This window comes from Choloepus didactylus, chromosome 17 (genome assembly GCF_015220235.1).
Source record: "Choloepus didactylus isolate mChoDid1 chromosome 17, mChoDid1.pri, whole genome shotgun sequence".
NCBI lineage: Eukaryota > Metazoa > Chordata > Mammalia > Pilosa > Megalonychidae > Choloepus > Choloepus didactylus.
In genome coordinates, this window is record NC_051323.1 from 41996251 (window position 1) to 42023041 (window position 26791).

At 38.2% G+C, this 26791-nt stretch overlaps 1 protein-coding gene and 1 pseudogene across 30 annotated transcripts in view; both read left to right on the plus strand.

Moving 5' to 3' along the window:
- NRXN1 (neurexin 1) overlaps positions 1-26791 on the plus strand; it is a 1176176-nt gene that overhangs the window by 1092019 nt on the left and 57366 nt on the right. For 2 of the 30 annotated variants that reach the window (XM_037806686.1, XM_037806687.1), the window contains exon 1: positions 25751-25911. The exons of the other annotated variants lie outside the window; for them this stretch is intronic. In XM_037806686.1, the coding sequence (XP_037662614.1) occupies positions 25879-25911 (33 nt within the window). In that variant the 5' untranslated portion in view covers positions 25751-25878. Of the gene's footprint in view, positions 1-25750; positions 25912-26791 lie in introns of those variants that run through there. 30 annotated transcript variants of the gene reach the window in all.
- On the plus strand, positions 20419-21431 carry LOC119512759 (annotated as a pseudogene).

A 26791-nucleotide genomic window follows, 5' to 3' on the forward strand; every position in this document is an offset into this window, starting at 1 on the left:
TCTGTCACTATGGAAAGACTTTACAGCCCAGGTGCAGAATAACTATGGGGTTAGCAATTACTCAGTGAGGAAAAGTTCACTGCTAACATAACATGAAATGCAGGCACTCATACAGCCTCTAGTGAAATATATATGCACTTTAAAAATATCTCTTTTTTACTTTATCATTAAAAGTCCAAAGTCTTCTTTATGTCGGCTTTGCTTTTTGTTAAAATGGTCCAAATCCCCTTAGGGATAGGGGTAGGAAATAGCACTTTAAACTACAGAATTGTTTGTATTTTTGACTAAATTAATTCCAGACCTCTTCTTGGGAGACGGTTTTGGAAGCACTGCTCTAATACCCCAGTGCAGGGAATTCCCTGAGCTTCGGCCACCTGGGACTATCTTGCTTTGTTGGGGTTGATGGAAGCAAGCAGGCCAACTACAATAAGAATAGTAAGAAAAGAAAACCAGCATACCTCATGCCAGTGAAAAAGGACAAAGAAAATTAATGAATAGATGATACAAAATGGGGGGGAAATGGCAGTTAATCCACTTACTGTGTAGGCATGAACCTTGACATACCTCAGCAATCCCTAAGGCTCTCACTGTGTCACGGCACCGTAGAATAATTATCATTCATAATAATGAAACCCATGTCATTATAAAAAAAGGTTAAATTATGTTCCACATCTTTTGATTAAGAAGGCAGGCAAGTGCATAATACATTTTATAATGGATTCCAGCAAAAAGTTGGTTCATTTTTACTTTTTAATTTTTACTTAGAGAAGTAAGTTTCAATTTCAGATGAGCTTTGGGTATCAAAAAATGAAACATCCCCCCCCCCCAAAAAAAAAAATGGTTTTAGAAAGAGGTTGATATTTCCAAGAAAAAAAAAATAGAAATTATGAGACATTATATATTTTAGGAAAATCCATTACCCTTATTTTATAATTTTAAGAAGTATGTATGCATGTATGTATTAAGAATACCTTACGGTGGAGGTCATCCTCCTTGTTGTACAGCTTCAGAACTCAGATCATACAATATTCTGTTAAATCAGGAGGCATCATTTATAGAATACCAGATGAATATAGTTCTCTGGAGTTGGACTGGGCCCTGGCTTGGGGAGGGACCACACCACCATACTTAAAAAGTTTAGGACAGTTGAAGGTGTTAATCCTGCCTTGGCTTCACTTATTTAGTTGACCTGTGTGGATTGCTTTCTAAGAAAGAAGAGTGGAGACTAGTGTCCTATTGCCCCTGAAATTTCTATCCCAGCATTCCTGTTTGTAGAGGTCATTCCACTCTGCTGACCAAGCTGTCTTTTTGCAAAAGCAATGCGGCAGCATTTTGCAAAATCCCTGAAGTGGTGGTAATCTGGGCCAACCCAGGACTTGAAATAGGAAAAGGTTGTTTTCATTGTCCTTGCTTTCGCCTCCCTTACCTCTTTTCCCTCTCTGTATAACCCAGTCACCCTGCTGCCTCTGCTCCCCTCCCCCAACCCCCATCCCCCCTCAAACAGTGCCCTCAGGCTGCCCCCCTGACTCTAGGAACAGATTGTAAGATGGATCACGTACATGTTTGGGAGATCTAAATATCACACACCCTTAAGACAATTCTCTATAATTATGGAGTGTTTTAGGGAAGTACACAACTTGACATTGTAAGGACTTAGTAGTAAGCTCCTCAAGGCAAAGATTATATTAGGTCAAAGAAGAGTGAAGGACTCTGCCTTGCAACTAGTGGGTGCTCAAAGAATATTTGTGAAATTGAAGCTTCAGTCTCCTGTTAAAGATATTTCATAAACCAAGGAATGTTTGAGTGGGATACTTTCCTTTAAAAGGTCTTTTTCTCATCCCTGAATTCATCCTAAGTAGATGCCCTATACTTTGTTTATAGGTAATCAATCACAAGCTAGTTTTAAAAAATGATGACATTTTAGCCAAAAATATTTCTATGAAATCATTTCTTCCAATAACCCAAGTCAAAATATCCTGATTAAATATTTCCCTTCTCATGAATATTTAAATTATTCCAGTGGTCAATAACCATATTTTAATGAATCTATTTTTGACCTAAAATAAGAAACTTTAATGATTGCTTCTGAGAGTTCTTCACCTTTATCTTCAAGTAGGAGGCATGGATTTCCATGTTCAGCTGTCCACCCACCATCTTGACCCACTGATGTTTCAAAAGTGCTATGTTCACCAAAGAATTAAGTACCTTGCTCTCAAATCTTGTCTTTATGGGTTTCTAAATTTTGTTAATAGCACTCTTGATAAATTATGGATGACAGATGGTACATATATTTAAAACAATAAAAATACAACATAAATGTTATCAAAAAATGAATAAAAATCACAAGGCTATCAAGAATGTGTTGACAAACCATTATTACTGTCTTAATCTGCAATATCCAAGTATTCCACTTCGTATTTGCTCTTTTTGCTGCTGGGACAAATTACCACAAATTTAGTGGAGTGAAACAGCATATAGGTATTGATTTCCAGTTCTGGAGGTCAGAAATCTAAAAGGCAGTGGTGACCTGCGTTACTTCTGGAGGCTCTAGAGGAATATCTATTTCATTGTGTTTTCCAGTGTCTAAAGGCTGCCTGCCTTCCTTGGCTCCTGGCCACTTCCTGACATCACTCCAACCTCTGCCTTTCTCATCACATCTCTGGGACTCTGACTCCTTTTCACTTATGAGGACGCTTGAGATTATTTCAGGCCCACCTGGATAATTAAGGGGAATCTCTCCACCTCAAGAACTTTAGCGTAATCTCACCTACAGAGTTCCTTTTGCCAGGTGGTTTAACAGATTCACAGGTTTTTGGGGATTTAATGTGGTCATTCAGCCCATCATACACTCTAAAGCCACAATCTGTCTTTCCAGTTGTGTTTCCATGTCTGAAACTGGTTGTTCTCTGGTGAACCGAACCATTTGTTATTCCACCATGCTTTATTTCTTCATGTCTTTGTTCAGGGTGTCCCTTTCAAGGAAAAATGCCCTTCTACCTTCTCTGCATGCCCAAAGGTTTTCCATCTTTCCAGGCAAAGCCAGTTATACCTACTTACAGAATTACTCCCTGATCTTTCTTTGGAAGAAATAATGTCTCCCTTTTCTGAATCACCATAATAATTTATCTCTATTTCTCATGACTCTTGCACACAAGTAATTTTAATATAAGGTGGAAAACCAATGTGCCATCTTCCCTTCTAAACTGTAAGGTCTTCAAGGGCATATGCTGGATCCCATTTATGGGATCCCATCCCACTCCCACACCCATCCCACTCCCAGCTTCCCAACTCCCCACACAGATCACTGCCAACTGTGGGTGCTCACTAAATATTTGTTGAAAGAATTAACAATTTTCTCTAAGTCACCCCATCATTTTGGCAGAGTCATGAGACCTGAGGGGCATGCACTCTCCAAATCTTTTACTGTCCAGCATGGCACTGTCTGTGTTTGAAATAAAGGAGGTTTTCTTACCTTTTTTTTTTCTTTGAAATATTAATTGTAGAAAATAGTAATATGAAAAATAAAGGAGTTTACTATCCCTTTATTTTTCTGTATTAGTCTTTTTAAAGATTTTATTTTCTCTCAGAGGACAAACTCAGGCCTCAGAAATTTCAACACCCCTATGATTATAAATGGCAATATTATTTAAATCAAGAAGTTCAATTTTTATAAAAGCAAGGAAATTTTTCCCCCTAAGCATTAATTTCACTTAGTGTTTCCTACATATCCAGTTGGCAGAAATTACAAGTTACCTTTCTCCCATTTTTCCCCTCTACTGAGATCTTAAAATTGAGTTTCATATCTTGACTTTATGTATTTGACAGTTGGTACCACCCTCTTTATTCACCACTAGGTATGTATATCCTTAGTTATAAGAATTCAAACGTGCAAAGAAGATGGGAGAGAATGATCCCTTCCTCTCCCTTCCTCCAGTGTTTTCATGTAACCCAGGAGTGTTTTAGTCATTCCCTTCAGTTAGGTAAAATTATGAAAACTACACTTCAATATGTCAATATTTCATTCTGCAGTGTTGGATGTGAGGCACTGATATGACAGAATCCTGTTTCTTACACCTCACTGATTGTTCCATGTTGCTATGAACAGAGTAAAAGAAAACTGCTCACCTATTTATTAGCCTCTAGAAATTTGCTCTCACCTTTTGCCCTACACAAGGCAGAGCACTTTGTGCTTTGCCCCTATCGCGAAATAATTATTTTGAATGAAGTGAATGAACATGGCCATGGGAGTCATTTTAATGGCTGCAGATTGCCTCTGTACCTCAGGATGAACACATGAGGTCTTTGTTTCCTTGAAGTAGTCCCTTAGCTGTGATAATTTTACATGGCTTGAGGTCCCCATGGGTAGGTTGTGACTACATAATCTCTAGAGATACTTGGATTTTTCCATCAATTTTCACTATTGTGGTTTAAGTATTATCTAACTTTCTAGAGTCTGTGTGTGTTTAATATGGTAAGTAAATATCCTGGCATTGATGCCACATTATCTCTGGACTGAAGCTGTGCCTCTAATCTTTTCAAGGACATCCCCAAACAAATCTTAAAGGACTGCTGTTTGTGTCTTTTCGTTGGTCATATCACTGAAAACATACAAATAGACAAAGAAAGAAATGTCTTGGTTATACTCCACACGTCATCTGTCCACCCGTAGTTGTATTTTGAGCTGTTAGATTCCACAATAGGAAAGCCTGTCAAAGAGCCCAGGCTCTTCGGCTGCAGTCATCACACTGGACAGAAAGTCTGGCTCCCAGCCATCAGCCTCCATAAGCTTTAAAGAAGGGTGTCCCATACTATGCACTCTGACTGCTGCCTGAAGGATTCTTGTTGTGAGGGAAAAGGCAGGATCCCCAGAGTGATTCTGGAGAAGCAGTGGGTTTATTGCCTGTACTTAATTACTCAGCTGCTGTATTGTTCCTGAGGATAGTTCTCTCTTGCTACAGGACAGGAGATTGCACGATGCCATCTGATTGGTGTTTGATTTTCAGGGGTTGTTAAGAGGCAGCAAATATGATAACATCCAATTCTTCTAAGACCCCTTCAGGATACACAAATGCACTAGGTCACTAGAGTCAATGGCGGAAGGTTAGATAACCTATCAAAGATGTTTTCCAACGAAATTCAGAACCTTTGAAATTTTTAGCTGCTATGGTAAGTGTTTTAGTTTTCTTGCTGCCAAAGCAAATACCATGCAGTGGGTTGGCTCACAGTTTTGAGATAGGAGAAGTCCAAATCAAGGCATCATCAAGGTGATGCTTTCTTCCCGAAGACTGGCATTCTGGGGCCGGCTGCCAGCGATCCTTGCCTGTGACTCCTCTGTCACATGGCAGTGCACGTGGTGGCCTCTCCTGGCCTCTGTCTTCTCTTCTGGGTTCTGATGACCTTCAGCTTCTTACTTCCTGTGGCTTTGTCCCGGTCTGAATTTCATTCCACTTATATAGGACTCAGTAATAGGATTAAGACCCATCGTGAATGAGGTGGGTCACACCTTAACTGAAGTAACCTCATCAACAGATCATACTTACAATGGGTTCACACCCACAGGAAAGGATTAAGTTTTAGAATATGTTTTTCTGGGGTACATAGCACCAAACCACCACAGTGACTAACGGAAATATTGAACTTTGCCTATACCTTTTCTCTTTATTTTTAAATTTTTCTCCAAGTCTACTTATTTGCCACATGTTTAGTAAATTAAGTATTTACTGGGGGAAATGTATTTATTTATGTACTTATTTATGACAATATTACCTTGATTGAGTTATTCTGTTTAGTCCTATTTTGACTTTGCTTCTCCCACTGAATTACCTGTAAATCTTTAGAGATTATTGTCTATAGAGATAATTAGGGAACAAATAACATGAACCTCATCCTTAAGTTAATAAATGTGAACAATTTTTAAACCTTAATTGTGCCAGCGTTAGCCACCATGTAGATACTTCCTCTCAGCATCCAGGGCCCTTTGTGAGTCAGTTATGAGGAATGGCAGGATGAGTTAGAAAATCACTGCCATTCAGCAGCTGATAACTTGTAAAATCATCCCCAATTCACTCCTCCCTCTTCCTCACATCCAGATTAACCCATCCATAAGTCCTACAACTCTGTCTTCAAAACAGTCCTCTCTGTTATCTCCACCACCAGTACCTTAGAGTGAGCAAATAGCATCTCTTGCCTAGACTACCAAACCTCCTCCTACCTTACCTCTCTGCATCTAGTCTGCTCTGAAACCCCCTTAGCACTTTCTTCTCTGAGCATTAGGGTGATCTTTTCAATATGTAAAAAAAAATATGTGATTATTCTGCTTTTTAAGACCTCCAGTGGTTTCCCATTATGCTTAAAATAAAATCCCCAAACTACCTGACATGCAAGGCTCCCATATGGCCAAATGACTCTCTGTCCTGACTTCTCTCACTCTCACTAATCATTTCTCTGTTACCCTGTATTTCTTTTTGTCCCGCAAGTGTTTCAAGGTCTTTCCAATCTAAGGGCCTTGGCAGTAGTCGTTCCCTGGGACAGGAAAGCTCTTGTCTCCAGGAAATCACATACAAGCTCCCTCTGGATGTTTAAGTCCAAGAGCCTTTACCTGGACAGCCAATATAAACCTCCCCCCGCCCCCCGCCAACTTCCACCCAAGTATATCACTCTGATAGGTTTTGTTTGCTTATTTATTGGTTAGTTGGTTGGTTGGTTAGTTGCTTGATTGGTTGGTTGGTTGGTTGGTTAGTTGCATGGTTGAAGCAGAAAAGCAGGAAATTGGTCTAACCCAGGGAGGCCCATATTGTTGGAGGCCCACCTGGTGCTCACAGCAAGGACATATACTCCTGTAGACAGAAACAGTCTCACCGAATAGCAACATCAGACAAGGTCAACTCTGAGATCACAATAAAGTAAGGCAAAGCAAAATTACTTCACAATTTAATATAAATACAGATAAAATGAAGGTCCCTGTGCAACCCACAAAATATCAAGCCCTCTCTTGACTGAAATGAGTGACTGTTACTTTTTTACCAATTACAGCTTTATCCTCACCCTGGTCACTTCTCCCTATAGAGAAGATTTGAGGTACCCCGTCATAGAATTGCCCCCACTTCCTTGCAACCTCCAATCCAGAACAAAGCAGTGCTTTCTTGGCATTCCCCCAAATCACCTAAAACAAGACAAAATCCTTTTCTAATCTTTTAACACCGTTTTACTAAGATGTCCCATGATTCCCCATTGTGTCTATTTTCCCTCCCTGCAATGAGTTATAAACTTAACTTGTTCAATAAAAGTGCACTCCTAGTGGTCTCCAGCTGGAAGACATAGATGGCTGGTGAGTTGGTTGGCTGCTTGGTTTTCTGACCATTTGTACAAGGTGGTAAACTCCACAAGATCAGGGGCCTTGCTTGCCTTGTTCACTACAGTATCCTCAGTGTCTTAAATAGGCCTGACATTTAGTATATCCATTACATATTTGTTGAATGACTTATTTGATCTCTTTTGCATGGATGTTTAATAAGCTTTAGAGAAAATGGTTTTCAAATATGGGAACCTTGGCCTGAGAACCCCAACATTCCCCTTGATGGATCACAACTTGAACCAGAAATGTAAGTCCTTAATATTAGCTTTTTGTAGGCAAGTGGGACACAAGTCGTTGAACTAAGATCTTCACAGTATAATTAAGGGCTTACTAGCGTATTAAGAATTAAACAGTGTTGGTAGTCATAAGCTAAAAATAACATACAATTGCAGTTACTTAGAATTCAGATGTAATAATCTAATTTCTAGCTGCTGAATACTAGAAGGCTCCCACAGCGCCACGTATATGAACAGGTAGTAGGGATTCCTACCTGACTTGTGTTGGTGTAGTTGCAGTTGCTGATAGCTTTGCTTTTTAAATTAATCTGCTATAAATTTATTTTCAGCATCCACAATTCAGTTTCTTGGGGTTCCTTGGTCAACTCTGTTGTTGGAATGATGCATAACTGCGTCAACTCTCGTTTTCCAGTTATGAGAATTTAGACAGATTTTATGGTTAAAATATTAGTCATCCATAAATCTTCCTCCATCCCTTCCCAAATTTACTTGCAGAGTAACACTTCAGTACATTGTAAGTGTTTGCAGATGAGAGCAGCAGACTCCGGTGTGATTTTTTCTGCCTGAATGAGTCAAGAGCAAAAGAAGCTTAAGATGAAAAAACTAAATGAACTCTGTCCACACTGAATATAGCTTTTTTGAATCATTAGTTATGGAAATAATTAGTGAGATAACTCATTTCATGAGCTCAGTAAGGAAGGTAGCTTTCTACACTTTGGCAACTGGATTTTCTTTTGAGTCAGTGTCATTTACTGAGCTGCTCAGTGTTGAGGCCTTGTGCTTTGTGATTCAGTAGCTAGCTTAGGTAATGTAGACCCCTCCTGAAAGCAAAAGACCACCAGCATGTCAGCTGTCCTATAAATCCTGACTAAAGAAGAGCTAACTCAAATGTTAACCCTCTGTATATTTCCCAGTCTAGCAGCTATTTTGCTTATTTACCCAGCCTTGGCAGAAAAGAGCATTTTTTTTTTTTTTTTTTTTTTAGTATATACTGTTTTTTGACGTAATAGTCAAAACAGTTATCTGATTACCAAGGCAATGGCAGATACTAAGTCTCTTTCTGTGGGTTTCCCCAGATTAGGAGATAATAGAACTATTTTCTAAGAGTCAAAGAAATTACGTATTATGTAATAAAGCCTCTAATTTAGGAGGGCTGTTTCACTCTTTAATATACATTTCCCCAACCTTCCCACTCTGCAATGATTCAGGGATAAATGTGTAAATGCTTCATTTCTGAGTTACTATGTGAGTGTCTCTCAAAAGATCTGATTTTGAAGTAGAACAAAGAAAAAATAATAATATTAGTGGCTATTTTTTCTTTCTATTCATAGGTGTATGAAACTTTAGCTTCTAATTCAAACCGACATTTCTTTCTATGCTGACAGCTTTCAAGCATTTTGTAATTGTGAAATTACCACTAAATACACCAACTGATTAGACCTTGAAATATGGCCTGCCTGATACATCAAGGAAAATCTTACAGGAAAAAAGTGTAATAACAACTTCCTTAGAATTTTAGCTTTTCCCATAGCTCTCTTCCAAAAGTCACACCTGCTGTGTAGGAAAACAACTTTGTTTCATCTGGAATAAATTCAGATACAATTAGTTTCTCCTTCTATTTATGTAGAATGTTGATATGATGGGATTGAGACATGTCAAACTGTACAAATGCTACTATATCACATATTTTAAAGGTCGATAAAGGGACCATAAGACATCATAGGTTTCAGTCAATTGATGGACCAATTATTCATATATTATATGTTGATGTATACTATATTTCCAGGCAGGCTTACCACATGCTATAAATTATATCTAATATTTCTGAGACATTGTCTTCTCCATCAGGAAACTATCAAATAGGTAAACAAGAATCATACATATACTTAAATTAGATACCAAATATAATAGTGAGTGTAGTCTCTAAATATTATAAAACCTTGAGATCAGTGATTCTCAAAGTATGGTTCAGGGAACCTAGGGTAGGGATGTCTCTAATATCTTTTCACCTTTCAAGGTCCAAACTATTTTCATAATAATATTAAAATTCTGTTGGCCTTTTTCACTGTCATTCTTTCATGATAGTGTAGTGGAGTTTTCCAGAAGCTGCATGACATGTGATGTTGCAATAGATTGAACAGAGAAACAGATATGAGAATACAGATGTCTTCTGTTAGGGTAGATACTGCAAAGATTTGCAAAAATTAGACAATGCTATGCTCTTCAGAAAAATTTTGTTTTGAAAATATTTATTTTTTTAAATATGTTATGTTAATATGTAATGTAGTTATTGTTATTTTTAAATGAGTTCATAAATATTTAATATTTTTTCACTAAATTTCAATAGACTAAACATATGTAGATATAATCTACACAAACATATGTTTGCATCTTCTATAATTTTTAAGAGTGCAAATGGGCCCTAATATAAAAATTTGAAGAATTTCTCCTTAGAGAAATAATAGATTATTTATGATAACCACATGTGCCCTATGTCTTCTGGGGTTCTGAACAATATATCACTTCAATTAGAGCCAAGTAACATATGATTAAGTAAATATTCTTTTTAAACTGTCCACAAGGTGTGATACTAGACCTTTCTGTTCTTCCCTGGTAATGGTCTCTAGAACATAATGCATTTTCTTTGCAGAATGGATAGACTATTGGTTATTCCACAAAGCAAGCACATTTCCTTGTGTCATGTCATGTGGTGATTCTATATCATAATATTGTTACATTTTGGTAGTCCCAATCAGATGTGAAGTGTATGGTATATAAAATATTAATAATAGTGGCTTAAGTTCCAAAATGAGTACCTAATTGTTTTTTAAAACATAAAAAGCAGAGTAGACTCAAGATTATGCCTATGATAACATCATTCTTACTTTCACTGCATTTTGGCTTCTTAACTGAAAGGGAAAGCCTGAGGTTATAGCCAGCTTTCTGGGAATGCACCTGGGAGTGTGTCATGCTTGTGAGCTCCATTAGTCATGCTTGTCACAGTGGAAGTGAAGTTGAGAATCTCTAAAGCAATTAATGCTGCATTTATGGAAGTGACTAACTCATGGCACACTAGAGACTTAAATGTTTTTGATGGATCTAACAAATGTCAATTGAAATAAATCCTAGCATTTTTTTAAGAGTAGAGGTCAAATCTAGTACATTGCAAAATAGCACATAACATCTTGCCCAGCCTTTACAGGACTCTATGCCTCATTTGGAATGTAACAAAACTCTAAGAACAGTATTTATCAAGCCTTATCTTTTGGTCTTCATTAATTATAGAACACTCATTGCTTCCATAGTGAGTCAGCCATGTCAAAAAAATAAATTATCTACAATTGCAGAATAGAAATAGTCTCTAAAGTGCCAATCATAACTTCATATTAATAGTTAATAATGATTACTACCAATATTGATCATTGAATATATGACAGTTTTTCTGCTAAATGTTATATATTGGCTCAATTATACTTCACTGAAAACCTCAAAAGGTATGTATTGCCACGATCCTCACTTTAAGGAAGAAGCTGGGAGTTAGAGAAATTGAGTTAACTGATCTGAGGCTCAAGCTTAGCCCATGAACCCAGATGTGTCTGAACTCACTGCTCGTGCCCTCACCACCAGGCTACTGCTTCCCCTGCAGTCACATGTTCCATGCATTTCATTGGTGAAGTTGAAACCATCCCTTGATGTCACAGAATGTGAAACAAAATCCATATTCCCTCAAATTTGGTCCCAGTGCCCCTTAAGGGGTCACTGGGGACTCATTACAGCGTATGGGCCTAGAAGTTGTCCCTCTTCTCTGAACTTTCAGAATGCTTACGATGTAATATAACTACCAAGGCATTTATCATATAATGTGGGTGTGGGTGTGTGTGTGTGTGTGTGTGTGTGTGAGAATGTGTGTGTATGTATGTGTGTGTGTGAGTGAGTGATTTCTTCTTGAAGAAGGAAACTGTCTTGTATCTTCTTGTATTTTCCACAGTTTCTTGTACTTAGTTGGGCTGTAGTATGTGGTCGTTGAATGAATGAATGACTAAATGAATAGTGGTTTTCTGGGTATAAGCTCTGAAAACTATCAGGAGCCATAAAGGAGGAGAGAAAGCAACCTCCCTCCACCTGCCACTGATTTTAATGAGTCTTCTGATATTATTTGTATTTCATATTGAATTATTCATAAGCATTCTTTTGGAAAATATGTTTCTGTTATTATCAAAATTCTTTTTTAATCACCAGTCTAGTTTATACTCGTTCAAAACTCATTTTTTAAAAAATCAGTTAAATAACTAACAAAATCTAAAAAGGCATAATGAGCTAGCTCTCATTAGTGTGAGAGCTAAAAATATGACTTAAATATTTGAGCTCTGGCCCTGATTTTTCCATTTGCTAACCACATTTCTGTGCTTTAAAGTCCCCATATTTCAAATTATAATTGTGATATTCTTGCTCTGTCTTTATTACTTACCAGGTTTGGGTAAGGATAAATGAGAATGTATATTAAAATGTGTCAAAATGTGCAAAAAAGATATATAGTATAAGAATAATTATTGATTATCTTATTAAATAATTCATTCATATGGGTTATTTTCTAGCTTTTACTCTCTCCAAAGTAGGGCATTATATTCGTTATATTCTCTGTAGGTGGTATCAAATCCTGTTCACTAATCCAAGCATTATTAAATTCATAAAAAGTATCTTTTTTTGTAACTAGAAAGAGATATTCTCTGGCTCCCATGTTCCCAGAAATCATGATATAAAGGACTCAGAGAGCTGATTCACAGGCCACATAATTGTTCCAGCAGGGTCCAAAAGTAGATAAGTAGAAATATAAAAATATAGACCTACAAAATAGATAAATATAAAAAAAAATAAATGTGAAAAAACAGACCTACAAACATGTATGTTCCTAGTAAGTGACCTATGTTAGAGTGGGTGAAAGAGGGCATTTTTCACAGAGATAGAGCTATAGGCTTTGGCTACAGCATCATATTAACACATCTAGTCATATGTTTACTCATTCATTTATTCATTTATTCATTCATCATTTACTTAACAAACATGTGTTGATTATCTAATATATGCCCTAGAGGCTGAGGTTCAGGCCTTGAGTTACTAATAGTCTAGGAAGAAGAAAAGAAGATACAAACAACTACATCAACAGAGCAGAACTCTCCGATAAGTGCTTAAAATAGTATGAATCCAAGGTTTAGGGGAACACAATGGAAATAATGACTAATTGCCTAGGGGCTTTGGGAAGGCTGTATGAAAGAATAGCATTTGAGTTTTGAACAAAACTGGGTGTAGGAGTTTACCAGCATTTAAAAAAAAGTTGGGAAAAGGGCATCCCCAGATAGAAAAGACAGCATGTTCACACCAATGAAGATGTAACAGAACATAGCATGCTGGGGACAATGTGAAAATTAGAACAAGTCTTTTGAAAAGTAGTTTGGCAGATGGTTTCAAGATCTATAAAAATGCTTATGTCAACAGCCCAGTAATCCTGCATATGGGAATTTATGTTATGAAAAAAATACAAAGAAAGAAAAGTGTTATTTATAATAGCAGACATAAAAAGAGATAGGGTCCATTATCTAAAAAATATATATAAATATAGCAATACATCAGTTTTTTTGACTATTCTGTTGTTATTAGTATGATAATGAATAATATAAAACAAGATAGAAAATGGATGTACCATCATATTAAATTATAGAATAGAATAAAACTATATCTTTATGATTGGAACTATTTAAAATTATATAAGCAAACAAATAAGAAATGGAAAAGAACCTGAAATGAAAATCAAAGAATAACAACAGCATCAACAACAGCAACCACAAAATGATTTGTTAGGGTGATGGGATTGTAAGTGATATTATTTTATCTTTAGATTTTCATTATTACAGTCATAACATTTATTAATGCAAATAATATTTATTGACAATTTCATATGTGTTAATTGCTGGCGTCTTGAGTTGCAAAGATAAGGAGCTTGTCATTTATATAATAAAAAAATTAAAGAAAAGCACTTCTATGCCTGTATCTTTGCTAAAATAATTAAGTCTACAATTTTTCAATAAATATACTTGAAAAACTTGAATACACTCTATTCCAGGAAATCTTTCCCAAATTCTCCATCCCATAATAACTAATCTCTCTCTGGATTTTTCAATATTCTATCCCCCAAAATGAAAGGTGTCGTGTCTTATATTTTGTAAATGCTCAAAAAAATACTTGTGGAGTGGAACTGGATAATCCATCATCTCCAAGGATGCTATCACAGTTATGTGGTTAGGGGTGAGGGTGAACATAGAAGAGTGTTTTTCTCAAAGTAAGATCCAAAGGCAACCTGCATCAGAATCACCTTGAATCCATGTTAAACATGTAATTCTTTACCTCATCCCTGGAAATTAAAATTAGTAGATCAGGATGGAACCAGCAAATCTGCATTTTAACAAGCACCGCAAGTCTTAGACACCCAAGATTTGAGGAATCATTGCTGTAAAATATTGAGTCCACATGAAATAAACATTCTCTGTTTGCTGAAGTTTTTTCATGGAATGTGTCTTAGTTTCCTAGGCTGCTCAAGCAAATACTTTGAAATGGGAATTTTTTTTCCATTTTTTCCTGTTGTAGACTATAACATATATACATAAAAGTTGCACCTTTCCAAGTGTAATTTAACAAGTAGTTAGAGAGAAAATTTCAAAGAATATTATAGGTTACAATTCCACAGTTTGTTATTTCCTTATTATGAAACATAACGTATATACAAAAAGGTAGTATCTTTCAAAGTATGATTTAACAATTTGATATTTAGGAAATTTCCAAAGTATTATGAGTTGTAGTACCATAGTTTCAGTTATTTTCTTATTGTGAAATCTTACATATATACAGAAAGGTATAGCTCTCAAATTACCATTTACTAAGTAGCTCTGGAACAAATTTCAAAGGATGCTATAGGTTACAGTTCCACCATTTCAATTCTCTCCTTCTAACTATTCTAATACCCTGGTGTTCCAGTTTGCTATTGCTGCCTTTTTGCAAAACACCAGAAATGGATCGGCTTTTATAAAGGGGGGTTATTTGGTTACAAAGTTACAGTCTTAAGGCCATAAAGTGTCCAAATCAACAATCGGGTACCTTCACTGGAGGATGGCCAGTGACATCCGGGAAAACTCTGTTAGCTGGGAAGGCACATGGCTGGCGTCTGCTCCAGAGTTCTGGTTTCAAAATGGCTTTCTCCCAGGATGTTCCTCTCTAGGCTGCAGTTCCTCAAAAGTGTCACTTTTAGTTGCTCTTGGGGCATTTTTCCTTTCTTAGCTTCTCCAGAGCAAGTCTGCTTTCAATGGCTGTCTTCCAAGTGTCCCTCTTGGCTATAACAAGCTCACTCCTTCTGTCTTGAGCTTATATAGTGCTCCATTGAACTAATCAAGGCCCACGCTGAATGGGCGGGGCCACACCTCCATGGAAATTATCCAATCAGAGTTATCACCTGCAGTTGGGCGGGTGGTGGCTCCATGGAAACACTCAAAGAACTACAATCTAATCAACACTAATATGTCTGCCCACACAAGATTGCGTCAAAGATAATGGCATTTTGGGGGACACAATACATTCAAACCAGCACACCTAGCAACTAAGAAAAAGAAAATTATATAAAAATTTAGTATTCATAATCCTTTGTTAAATTAATTCTTGTCTGTCTCTACCCCTTCCTCTAGTTTAATCACTTTCCCGATCTTCAGGGATGTCTAGGCAGTGACCACCCTAACCTGTTCATATTGAAAAGGGGTGTGAAATGGGAACTTATTACCTTACACTTCTGAGGCTAAAAGAAAGTCCAGATCAAGGTATCATCAGCACCATGTTTTCTTCCAAAGATTGGCATTCTGGAGCTGCTGCTGGTGATCCTTGGCTCCTCTGTCTCATGGCTAGGCACATGGGTGCATCTTCTGATCTCTCCCTTCTCTTCCAATTCTGTCGATGTCCAACCTCATGCTTCCTGTGACTTTCTTTCTCTCTGTCTAAATTTCACTCTGCTTTATAAAGGGCCCCAGTTATAGGATTAAACCCATCCTGACTGAGGTGGGCCATGCCTTAACTGAAGTAGCCTCATAAAAAGGTCATACTTACAATGGGTTCACACCTACAGGAATGGATTAAATTTAAGAACATGTTTTTCTGGGATACATACAGCTTCAAACCACCACACTCCACCTTCTGGACCTCAAAAAGACCTGTTCTTTCTACATGCAAAATACATTCATTCCATCACAATATCCCAAAAGCCTTAAGTCATTTTAGAAACAATGATTAGTACAAAGTCTCGTCAAAATTGGTTTTGGGTGTGGTCTTTCCTGGGGCACAGTTCCCCTCTGACTGTGGACCTGTGAAACCAAAAGAACAAGTGATTTCCTTTTGATATACATTGGAGGGACAGGTATAGGATAAACATTCCCATTCCTAAATGGATAATGGGAAGGAACACAGGGGTCATGGGTCCACACAATTCGGAAACCCAGCAGGGCATACTACATTAGATTTCAAGGTTTGAGAGTCATCTATGGAACAATGTTTCATCCTCCAGCCCTGACGAAGTGGCAGCCCCACCCCTTCCAAATGCTTGCGCAGTTATTCTTCTGGAACACCGGGGTGAAGGCTCCACCCTCTCCAAGCATCAGATCTCTGCAAATGCCGGAACACAAGCGCCACCCTCTCAGAGAATCAGGATAGGTCCCAGATGCTCCACAATCCCCAGGGCACAGCATCTCTGAGCAGTGGGGTGGCAGCACTCTTCCTCAAAAATGGGGCAGAAGGCCTGCCTTCTCCAAGCCCTGGGGCAGACTCATCCTTTCTCCACACATGGGTAGGCCTACTCTCTCGGTCTGAGAAGATGTCTTTGGTCCAGACCTCAGCTTCCAAGCTTCTGCTCTTGAAGGGATTTTTCCTTCAATTTGTCTCTTCTCTGTGCCTTTTAGTCCAGGCTGGCAGAGGTTCCGTTTATACAAATTATGCAAGAAGCTTGCTGGCCTTGCATGTAGTTTACAATGGTCCAAGCCATCAGACAGTAGAGTCCTCTGTAGATCTCTGCTGCATAACTGCATTTCCAATCCTGACTTCCTCTGAAATGGCTGACTGGTTCCATGTTGTTAGACCCTCACGTGGAGCACTATTCCCTGGGGACTCACTTTTTGGAAACTCAGAATTTTCCAATAGTTAGTTCTCAGCCTATCCCTTTCCTCTCACATTTTACTATAAGCTGCAAGGAGAAACCAGGCTGCACTTCCCACACTTAGCCTGGAAATGGCCTCAGCTAAATATCCAAGCTCATTGCTCTCAAGTTCTGCCTTCCATCTGACATCAGAACTCAATTTCTCCAAATTCCCTCCCACTTTAAAACAAAGGTCACCTTTCCTCCGGTTTCCAATAACATATTTATCACTTCTTTTTACAGCCTCATATTCTACCAATAGTCTCTTCAGAGCAATCTAGGACTTTTCTATCAAGCGCTTCACAAGTCTTCTAGTCTCTACCCATTTTCCAACTTCAGAGGCGTTTCCACATTTTTGATATGTGCAATAGCAGCACCCCACTCTCCTGATACCAAAATCTGTTTTAGTTTCCTAGGCTGATCAAGCAAATACAATGAAATGGTTTGGCTTAAACAATGGGACGTTTATTAGCTTATGGTTTAGAGGCTAAAAGAAAGTCCAAATCGAGGCTTCATCAAGGCGATGCTTTCTTACTGAAGGCCGGTGCTCTGGGGCTGGTTGCCGGAAATCCTTTGCTTCTCGGTCACATGGCAAGGTACATGCTGGCGTCTGCTGGTCTCTCCCTTCTCTTCCAGATTTTATTAATTTCACCTTCTTGCTTCCATGGCTTTCTCTCTGTGTCTAAATTTCAATCTCTTATACAGAATTCCAGTAATAAGATTTAGACCCATCCTTAACTGAAGTAGCTTCATCAAAATGCCCTGCTTACAACGGGTTCACATCCACAGGAATGGATTAAATTCAAGAACATCTTTTTTTTCTGGGGTACATATGGCTTCAAACCACAGCAGAATGTTACGTTTATAGGAGGGACCATTTGAAAACTTCTTTTCACTGGTTTGCTTATAATTTTACTTCTTTTCATTTGTTTTCTTATAATTTTGTATTCACTCTAAGCTGAGCTTTTTACTAGCTTAGTTTTCACCATTTTATTAATTGACATTCATTCCTGGTAAGTTAAAATGTGGGCTCTATATATGCATGTGCTGGTATTCACACATAGGTTATAGACTCATCTGTAGCCTTCTGTGTAGGTGTCTTTTCCAAGATATTCTTGTTGTTTAATTTGATTATGTGGTCCATCATCATAAGATGGTGGGAAGGGAGAGGACTCATATTTGATAATGTCTGACAAAGCTGAACCCATTGACCAGCAAAAATATCACATACAGTCTCTTATGTACCTCAGCTACATGTAAAGTTTGTGTTCCTTTTAGGTTTTCTTCTTTTCCTCCTTCCCTTCCTCCCTTCCTTCCTTCCCTGCTTCTAATGGACTTGAACATTGGCAATGACATTTTTGATTAATGCTTTTCATAAACCACCATCAAGAAAATAGTCAGTCATGGAATTAGGTTTGGTACAAGGCATTATCCAACTCACAATATCTTGATAGAATCAGTTCTTATTAACCTTGTCCCTTGTGGTCGATTGAATTGTGTACCCCAGTTTAAACATATTCTTGGTCTCGGTCTGCATTCTGTTGAGTGTGGACCCATTGTAAATAGGATCTCGTGAAGATGTTACTTCAGTTAAGGTGTGGCCCAACTGAATCAGTTTGGGCTTTAATCAGAATAGCTAGAGTCCTTTATAAACAGAATGAGATACAAACACCCAGAGAAAGAGCCACAGGAAGAAGCAGGAGTCAACAGAACCTGGAGGAGATGGGGGAGCAGCCACCACATGCATGGCCGAGACTCAAGGATCACTGGCAGCCACACCAGAACACCAGTCTTTGGGGAAAAAGCATTGCCTTGCTGATGTCTCGATGTTGGACTTGTCTTTCCTAGCCTCAAGACCAGGATCCAGTACATCCCTGTTGAATAACCTTTATAAGGTATTTGTTTTAGCGGCCGGGAAATTAAAACACTCCTCGAGTTTTGAGGTTGCATCAGAGTGAACATCTCGTCATCCTTCTTTTGAAGTAACGTAGTATGCCCAACAGCTAAGAAAATGTTTAAAAAAATGAGTTAGGGTCTGGCAGTAGAAATCCTAAAGTGATTACTGAAAAGAGCATATTTTAGCACCCATACATTTTGACACTAAATTAGCCGACGTGGAATCTCGCTGGGAGAAAAACAGTAACCAGAGGATTTCTGTTTAGCACACTCATGCTTCATCTTCATGCGTCATTGTGGCACATGAAATGGACTGGGGATTTCTTTCTGGGTGGATTTATTGTCTTAAGCAATTGAGGCATCTTTGGTATGATTTCAGTGGGTTGTGATCTCGTAAAGGAAAGCTTACCTCTCTTTAGAGGTCTTGAGAACCATCTTAAGAAAATCCCTCGCACTGCAAACAAATTCTTACGATATGCCCAATGTCCCTGCCTAGATATTTGCACATTCATGGTTTCTAATCACAGCAGATAGGTAAGGGACTAATTCAGCTGAGCACTGTGTCTGTCTGTGGATATAAGGGGGTCACTCTATTCTTATAAGTGCTACTATTTTCACATTTCTTTGCACCTTAATCTTCCTTGCTTAAAAATATTTTCAATATAATTAATTACAAAGAATATTCTGTGCTTTGTAAAATCCAATTTGGGAAACATGTATCTTTCTTTTCCGCTGAGACGTTGTTCTCTTGTTCTAGTTTCTCTTCTGGTAGACACCATTCCTACCACCTATTTTTAAGGTAAAAAGACTTCCTTATTTCTAGTCATTAGAAATCCTTTTGCTGTATAGCTTTTCCTGAAAAAGTATTCTGAATTTGAAACTACAAGATGATACTGTTTTTCTCAAAAAGCATGGATAAGACCAGGCTGGGATGCTCATTAGCAATACAGATTCTTGGAGTTCATCTAAGACACAGAATCAGTCTCCAGGCATGAACCCAGAACTCTGCCTATTTAATAAGCTCCCCTGTTGGTTCTTACTCATACTAAACTTTGAGAGCCACTATTCTAGTGCACCAGGGATAGTTTTGATTTGAAAAGAACATTTGATGTGAAGACTGTAGACACTTCCACTTGCTAGTTTCATTGCTATAGGTGTTATTTAACCCTTCTTAGTTTCAATTTCTTTATTTTCAACATTAGTATAATAATTTGGGAGAACAATGCTATTGAAATGATTAAAAGAGGCAACAGGGTTTTTGATTTTTAAAAACTATATCTACTTAGAGAAATAACCAGTGTGAAGAACAAAACTCACTAGAATAGAATAGTCTAAGACAAACCATAAGATTTAGGATACATAGAATTTTACTTATGTAGACATTAATGTACTTCCTACCTCCAATCCTTACTTCAAATACTAAATCTGAAGTTAACTGTTAAATGGTATCCCATGACCTCAAACTAGTGCTATCATTATTTTAAAAATTTAAAAAAATTCAGCAGCCACTCAAAACTTACGAAAGGAGGAGGCTCAAAGCTTCCCCTTTTGCAATTCAGACCATATAAATTCCTGTTGGATGATTTTTGGAGGATTAAACTCTCCCTCCCAGATAGCAAACATTTTCAATGCCTTGTTCCCCCTGCCATCAGGCCACCATGCCAGCCGGGACTCAGCCTCCAAGGCTGAGGATAGGGAATGACTCCAGCTCCTTACCCCCCACCATCATGAACATCTGCACTGCTCAGTAGACAACCTGATGAACATGCAACACTGCAACCTCCTTTGCCTTCCCAAGAACTACCAGATGAAATACTATTTCTACTATGGCCTTTCCTGCTCCAGCTATCTTACATCGCTGAGGAAGAGGACTGGAAGATTGTGTGGTGTGTCCTGTCCAAAATGGAGGAGGACCTAGACAATATCCCCCATGGACATGTGACCTCACTGGCCATGAAGCATTCTCACTGGCACCTTAGCCTGGCCCAATAACTGATGAACCAAGCCTCCTGGGCCATGATGGAGAACTTCAGCTCCAAATATTTTTCCCTGAAAATCAGGACGAGTAACCAGGCAGCCTTGCATCTCGGTTCTAACATTCTCAACTTTCAGGTTAGAGAGGTGGAACACAGCACTACACAGATGGAGAAGGTGCTGATGCTATGCAGGATTGCTCACATACTGAAGATAGCTGAGGCAACAGCTGGAGCTGAAAAAGGAGGATGGGCATGTGGTGCTGGGCTCCAGGGAGAAGGAGATGGAGACACAGTGCAGCACATTTCCAGGTTCTGAAGGGACGTATCAGGAGGAGAAGAGCCTGGGGGCTGCTGATACTGGGAGTGATAGCAACATGGGAGCACCCAATGTCCAGAACTTCCCTTGTGGTGGTCCAGTGTTGGGTTTGGGTATCCTAGAACCAAACAGGAAGCAGAGCAAATTCCTAGAGCTCTTCCGATTTCAGTTGTTTCCATTATCTACCTGGGTTTTCATCCTTAAAGGGCAGTCAGGAGCATCAAGTCAGCTTTCTTGCCCTCTTCTTCCTCCTTCATCCTCTTTTCTGAGTAATCTTTCTCCTCTTCCTTTCTCTGGGAACTCCCCATCTGTCATATCCTTCCCTTTCTTGAGGAGATCTCTTTCCTCTCCCAGTAAGAGAAAGTGGCAAGTATGGGTTTCTATTATGCAGTCAGAACTTGGAGATTTTTTTAAAAAGGACAGAGCCAGTCATTAAATTGGAATCTCTAATCATTTAAAAAAAAAAAAAAAAAGTTTTCAGTGCCTTAACTCAGCAGCAATGGGGCAGGGAGGTGGTGTCCTGGGGCCTTTTTTCCGTCTTTTATTTGATATACTCTGTCTTACTCAGATTGATAATTATGGTGTTTTCGAAAGCCATCTTGAAATTTGCCAGTCATTTCTTTACTCATTGGATAAAATGGTAAAAAATGGCACTGATACTTAATTTAAGCCAATTTGTTTAACCTCTCTGCATCATAATCCATCATCTCTACAATGAAGGAGTTGGTCTGTATGAGCTATAAAACCTCTTGAAGTTAAAATCGATCTGGTTTTGATGGAATTATGACATGCAGTAGTCTTCCACACCACAGATTATTTCTATCACTTTTTTTTCCTTAAACCTCTCTCTCCTTTTCATGGCACTTTCTCTCTCTTAGGGCTGTTTTCCTGCAATTGTCCCCTGTCAACAGGAGCATTAATTTGGCTTGAAGCTGCTCTGATGTCTTAGTGTAACAGGCAGCTCTGTATCTGAGTTGGCTGCACTGACCCTCCACGCCACAGGCTTGGCAGAGGGTGGGGATTGGTGTGGTAAAAGTCACAGAGAGACAGCATGGGAAGCTGGTCCTGAGAACTCTGTTCCCAGAAATCTTATCCATGGATAGAAAGATGGAGTGGCAGCCTGAGGACAGGAATTGTAGCCACAGCTTCTAGGAGAAGAAGGTGGCACCCAGCTTCCTCTGCAGGCTGTACTGTGGAGCAGACCAAAATAGGATTTGTTTCCTTTCTTGTTTACTGCATTCCCTTGTAGGCTACAAAGTTCATAAGTAGCCTGAGAAATATAACTTGGAGGGCTCAGAAGCCTCATCTATACCTTCAACTAGCTCTCTTATGATCCCTGTAATACTTGTTCTGGACACATTTGCTTTTAAATGTAAATATCCTGGGGAGAAGTAAGGTACTCAAGTCTGTCACACCTTTTGCATTACTAATTTCAATGAAATTAATTTCACAGACTCTTTTTTTTTATTATTTTAAAAAATCTACGGAGAATAAGTTACTTGACATATCAGCAGCATTTGGCCAAATTGGCCCAGTTTCCTTTCTAACTAGTTCTTACCATTGGTGCTCAGATCACACACAGAGTTTTCTTCCTACTTCCTGGACCTCAGTTGCTGTTTCTTCCTCTTCTCTCTGACCTAAGTTAGGAGTATCCCAGGTTTTGGTCCTTTGTCCTGTTGTCTTCTCCCATCTAAGTTTACTTCCTTGACACAATACCGCATAAGGTAAAAAAGAAAAGAGAGAGAGAGAGAGAGAGAGAGAAAAACTTGTTGTAAATAATGTAGAAGAGCTTAGTATTTAGAGTAAGGTTTCTCTGTGACATTTTGAGCCAGGTGACTGTTGTAAGGGGCTGTCCTGTCCACTGCAGTATGATTAGCAGCATCCCTGGGCTCTACACACCGGGTGCCAATATCACCCACCCAATTATGACAACCAAGAATGTCACCAGACATTGCCATATTTTCCCATGGAAGGCAAAAACACCCACCTCTCAACTTCTGATTTATAGTACATTTTGGAAAGAAAACACCAACAACAAAAAAAAACCTTTAATAATGGAAATTATTAGCCTTTGATTAAATTAATTTTTTAAATGTTTATATCCTTTAAAGCTAGTGGACTCTGACACCGCATCCCACCCCACCCCACCCCCACCGCCAAAAACAGCAACGACAAAAAAGAGTCAACAGTAGAATCCTTAAGTCAAGTCCTGGATTCTGATGAACTAAGCTTACGCTGGGTAGGAAACACCAGAAGTTCATTGTGTCTTTGGCCCTGCAAAATTATTAGTGAAAACATGCGCGTTATCTTGCCTTTGAAGCAACAATAAATGATTACCTAAACTGAGATTCAAGTTTAATTCTGCACTTGTTGCTAATTACATCCAGCTGAGAAAACTAAGACTAGGAGGGGTTAATTTTCCCAACTTCTCAGCCCTTCACATTCCTACCTCTCAGAATCGGAGACAATTTAGATAAATCTTCACTCTAAATTGTAAAGCTCTTAACACATGTAAGGTGGAATGTGGAGGCCTTCTGCCAAGACCCTGTGTCCAGCACCTCCCTTCTTGGCCAAACCTACCATCTTTCCTTTGCATAAAAAATAGAAGACCAACTTCCCTCTGTCTCCTCTCCTTTCCCCTGTAAACATCCACCAGCCTGTTCCTCTAAACAAACTAACTAACCATTTTAATGAATTAATTAATATTAATTAGAAAAATAATACATAGACTTGATGGAAAAAATGCACAAAATGATACCTAAAAACCTATGCTTCTACCCCACCTTTGAACTCAGTGCCCCTCCTCACTGTGGTTAACGATTATCAGATAATTTTATGTCCTTATAGAAATTTTCTCTGCATATGTTAGCATACTTTAGTGTGTGCTTATGTGTGTGTGCATATAGAATTTACACAATTTAAATTTTGTACCTTTATTTTTGTGTAAATAACAGTGCATCTTAGAGCTCTCTTCTTATAAGCACATATGAATTTACCACATTATTTTTCATACCTGTAGAGTACTGTACTGCAATATATCTGATCAGTTATTATTGGTGAATAATTAGATGGTTTCTAGTTTTTGGATATTCCTGTACTGCAATGAACATGGATATGTAGATGCGTTATTGTTGTTATTTTCTTTTTTATGAGAAATGCTCTGAGCCTTAATCTTTTCTTTTAAAAGAATTAAATTGGATGGTTGAGGATTGTTATTATTCAATAAATAAGTCAAATGGAGAGATTGAACACAAAACAAAATATTTAAGGAACCTGAAATATTCTTTACAATTTACTCATGGTCAATATTGAATAAAAGAAAGGGAGGAAATATGTTTGCAAAACAACTTGACAGGGGTCAGTCTTTCAGGAATCTGTTTAAAAAATAGTTGCCAAATCAAAATGAGCTTTGGGATTTCAGCATTGTAAATTTCAGTGGCAATTTACTTATGATGGCACATCAGTCAGTATTTTTTCTCAGAATCATTTTTACTAAGTACCACATGAAAAGGAGTTAGAATTAATCCTTGAAAATGTATGGTATCATTAAACTAGGGCAATGAAAAACAATGAAGAAAAGTGTCCCAGGGCACCTTTCCGCTATAAAATTTATTCCTGAAGGTCGTTCAGTGTTTCTTTTGAGCTGTTGTGTGTGTGTGTGTGTGTGTGTGTGTGTGTGTGTGTGTGTGTGTGTGTGTGCGCGCGCGCGCGCGCGCGTGCTTGCTTTAAATCTCCATGATGGGATCATCTGAAACACCATGTTCTCATTATTTATAACCTTCCCTGTCAGATTCAATGTGATCATCTCAATTACCTTGAAGAACTGTACAAGATACCTATTATTACTATGTGATCAATGGAAGCAAATGTTTTTGGGGATGGGTTTCCATATGGTATTCCAGATGTGCAGCATCTGCTTACCAAAGAATTATTGTAACTTTCAGAAAGAAAGCAAAAAATAAGTACATATTTCCATCCCTGGATAACACAGTTATTCTTTAGGCTTTGGGAAGCAGGATATGCATCCTTTAGTGTTTGTTTTTATTTTTAATAATAGATAAAATGGCATATTTATTGAAACTTAAATCGTCTTTAAAGAGGAACAGTTTTAATTTGCAAAAGAGCGTAATAATGCATTTCTTAAAGTTGCATAATTGCCTTTACAAATCATCCCATAAAAATACTCATTATAAATGTGGTCTCAAAAAAAATGTCATTCATTAACAGGGAAATAAAATTATAATTACAATTATAAGGCTTTGAGGCAATTCTGTTAGGAGGGTTGCATGCTAATTGCACAGTTTAAGGCTTCTAATTTAATATTAGGCGAAAAGACGATAACCATCTGAAGGGAAGCACTTAGAGTTTAAGGGCTGACGATGTTAAAAAATAGTTTCCCTTCTGCTTGGAGATCACATTAGATTAGGAAGCACTACAGAGAAAACTCCCTGTGAATGAGAATAGGTATTTATTTGGGTTGGGGGTATAGAGAGAGGACCCTTCCTATGCAGTCCCAGCTGGGGTGCAAATTCAGCAACAGCTCCTGCTTAGACTTTTTGAGCGGGGCGCGGGCAGGACTGGGTACCGACAGCCTCGTCAACTGCAGACGGAACTGCAGCATCTCTTCCTGCAGTAGCGCAGCAACCATTGGCTCCTCGGTGACACGTGACTGATAGAGCCTTTTCTGTGTCTTTTCTCGCCCATCTGTGTGCAGGGCACTGATAGGCCAGGCTGATGCGCAGGCAGTTTATCATCTTGATCTCCCACTGAGTCAGGGAGCTCTCCTGTCACCAGTATTGATTTCAGAGGATGGACTAAATTTCCTAGGATTTCCATTAAGAATTAAGAAAAAAGCTCTAAGCACGCAGGGTAGCCAGACAGACATGGATATGAGATGGCACTGTGAAAACTCGCAGGTAGCTTCTTCTATCACAGCGGGTGCTGAGCACAGCTTAGATCTGCAGCATGCAGGGTTTAAGATACCAGAAGCCTAAGAACGATAATATTGTAAATTAGAATCAACTCATTTGGATCAACTAATTTTAAGATATATATTAAAATATTTCTTCTTGGAGATTGCATGTCAAATTTTTGCATGCTCTGTATGAAATGTAGAAAGGCTTTTTTTTTTTTTTTAATATCCTTAAACCCTGAGCATGGTTGCTTCTAGGTTTGTTGGCTGCTTTTGTGAGCTTCAGAGGTTTTTCAGCATGCTTGTGGCAAAAACAACCAAAAATTCTGTGTGTGTGTATATAGATGTATATGTATATTTGTATTAAGTTGGTTCAAGTAAAAGCATGAATAAAAGCTGCTTTCAATACTTGCCAGACTGCTTTATTGTTGTTAATGACTTGGTGATAATTTTGCCTAAATATGCTTTGATTCTGACCGTGCATGCTTTTGCGGCAGAGTGGGAATTTGTAAAGGTAGTATGCCTGAATTAAATGCATGTTCAGTACCACAGAAAATGTATTACTGATCAATGATTAAACCTGATTAACTAATGGAAATATTTCATGATGATAAGGTTTTGTTAACATTTATTTACACTAATTAATTCTGCTTACTGAAAAAAAATTGTATGTTTGGGATAATGAAAGTGTATATATTTTTGAAACTGGATTGACTTGCTTACTTAAAAGATAAACAGTAAGATTTCAATTTTTAAAGATGCATCCCAGGTGAAAGAATTAAAAATATCTTTTGATTTTAGCCTAGGAAAGGATTCTAAACTGCTGTTTGTGTATTAGAGAGATCATGTACATGTTCATGTGTGTGTGAATTCTTTTGGGAATT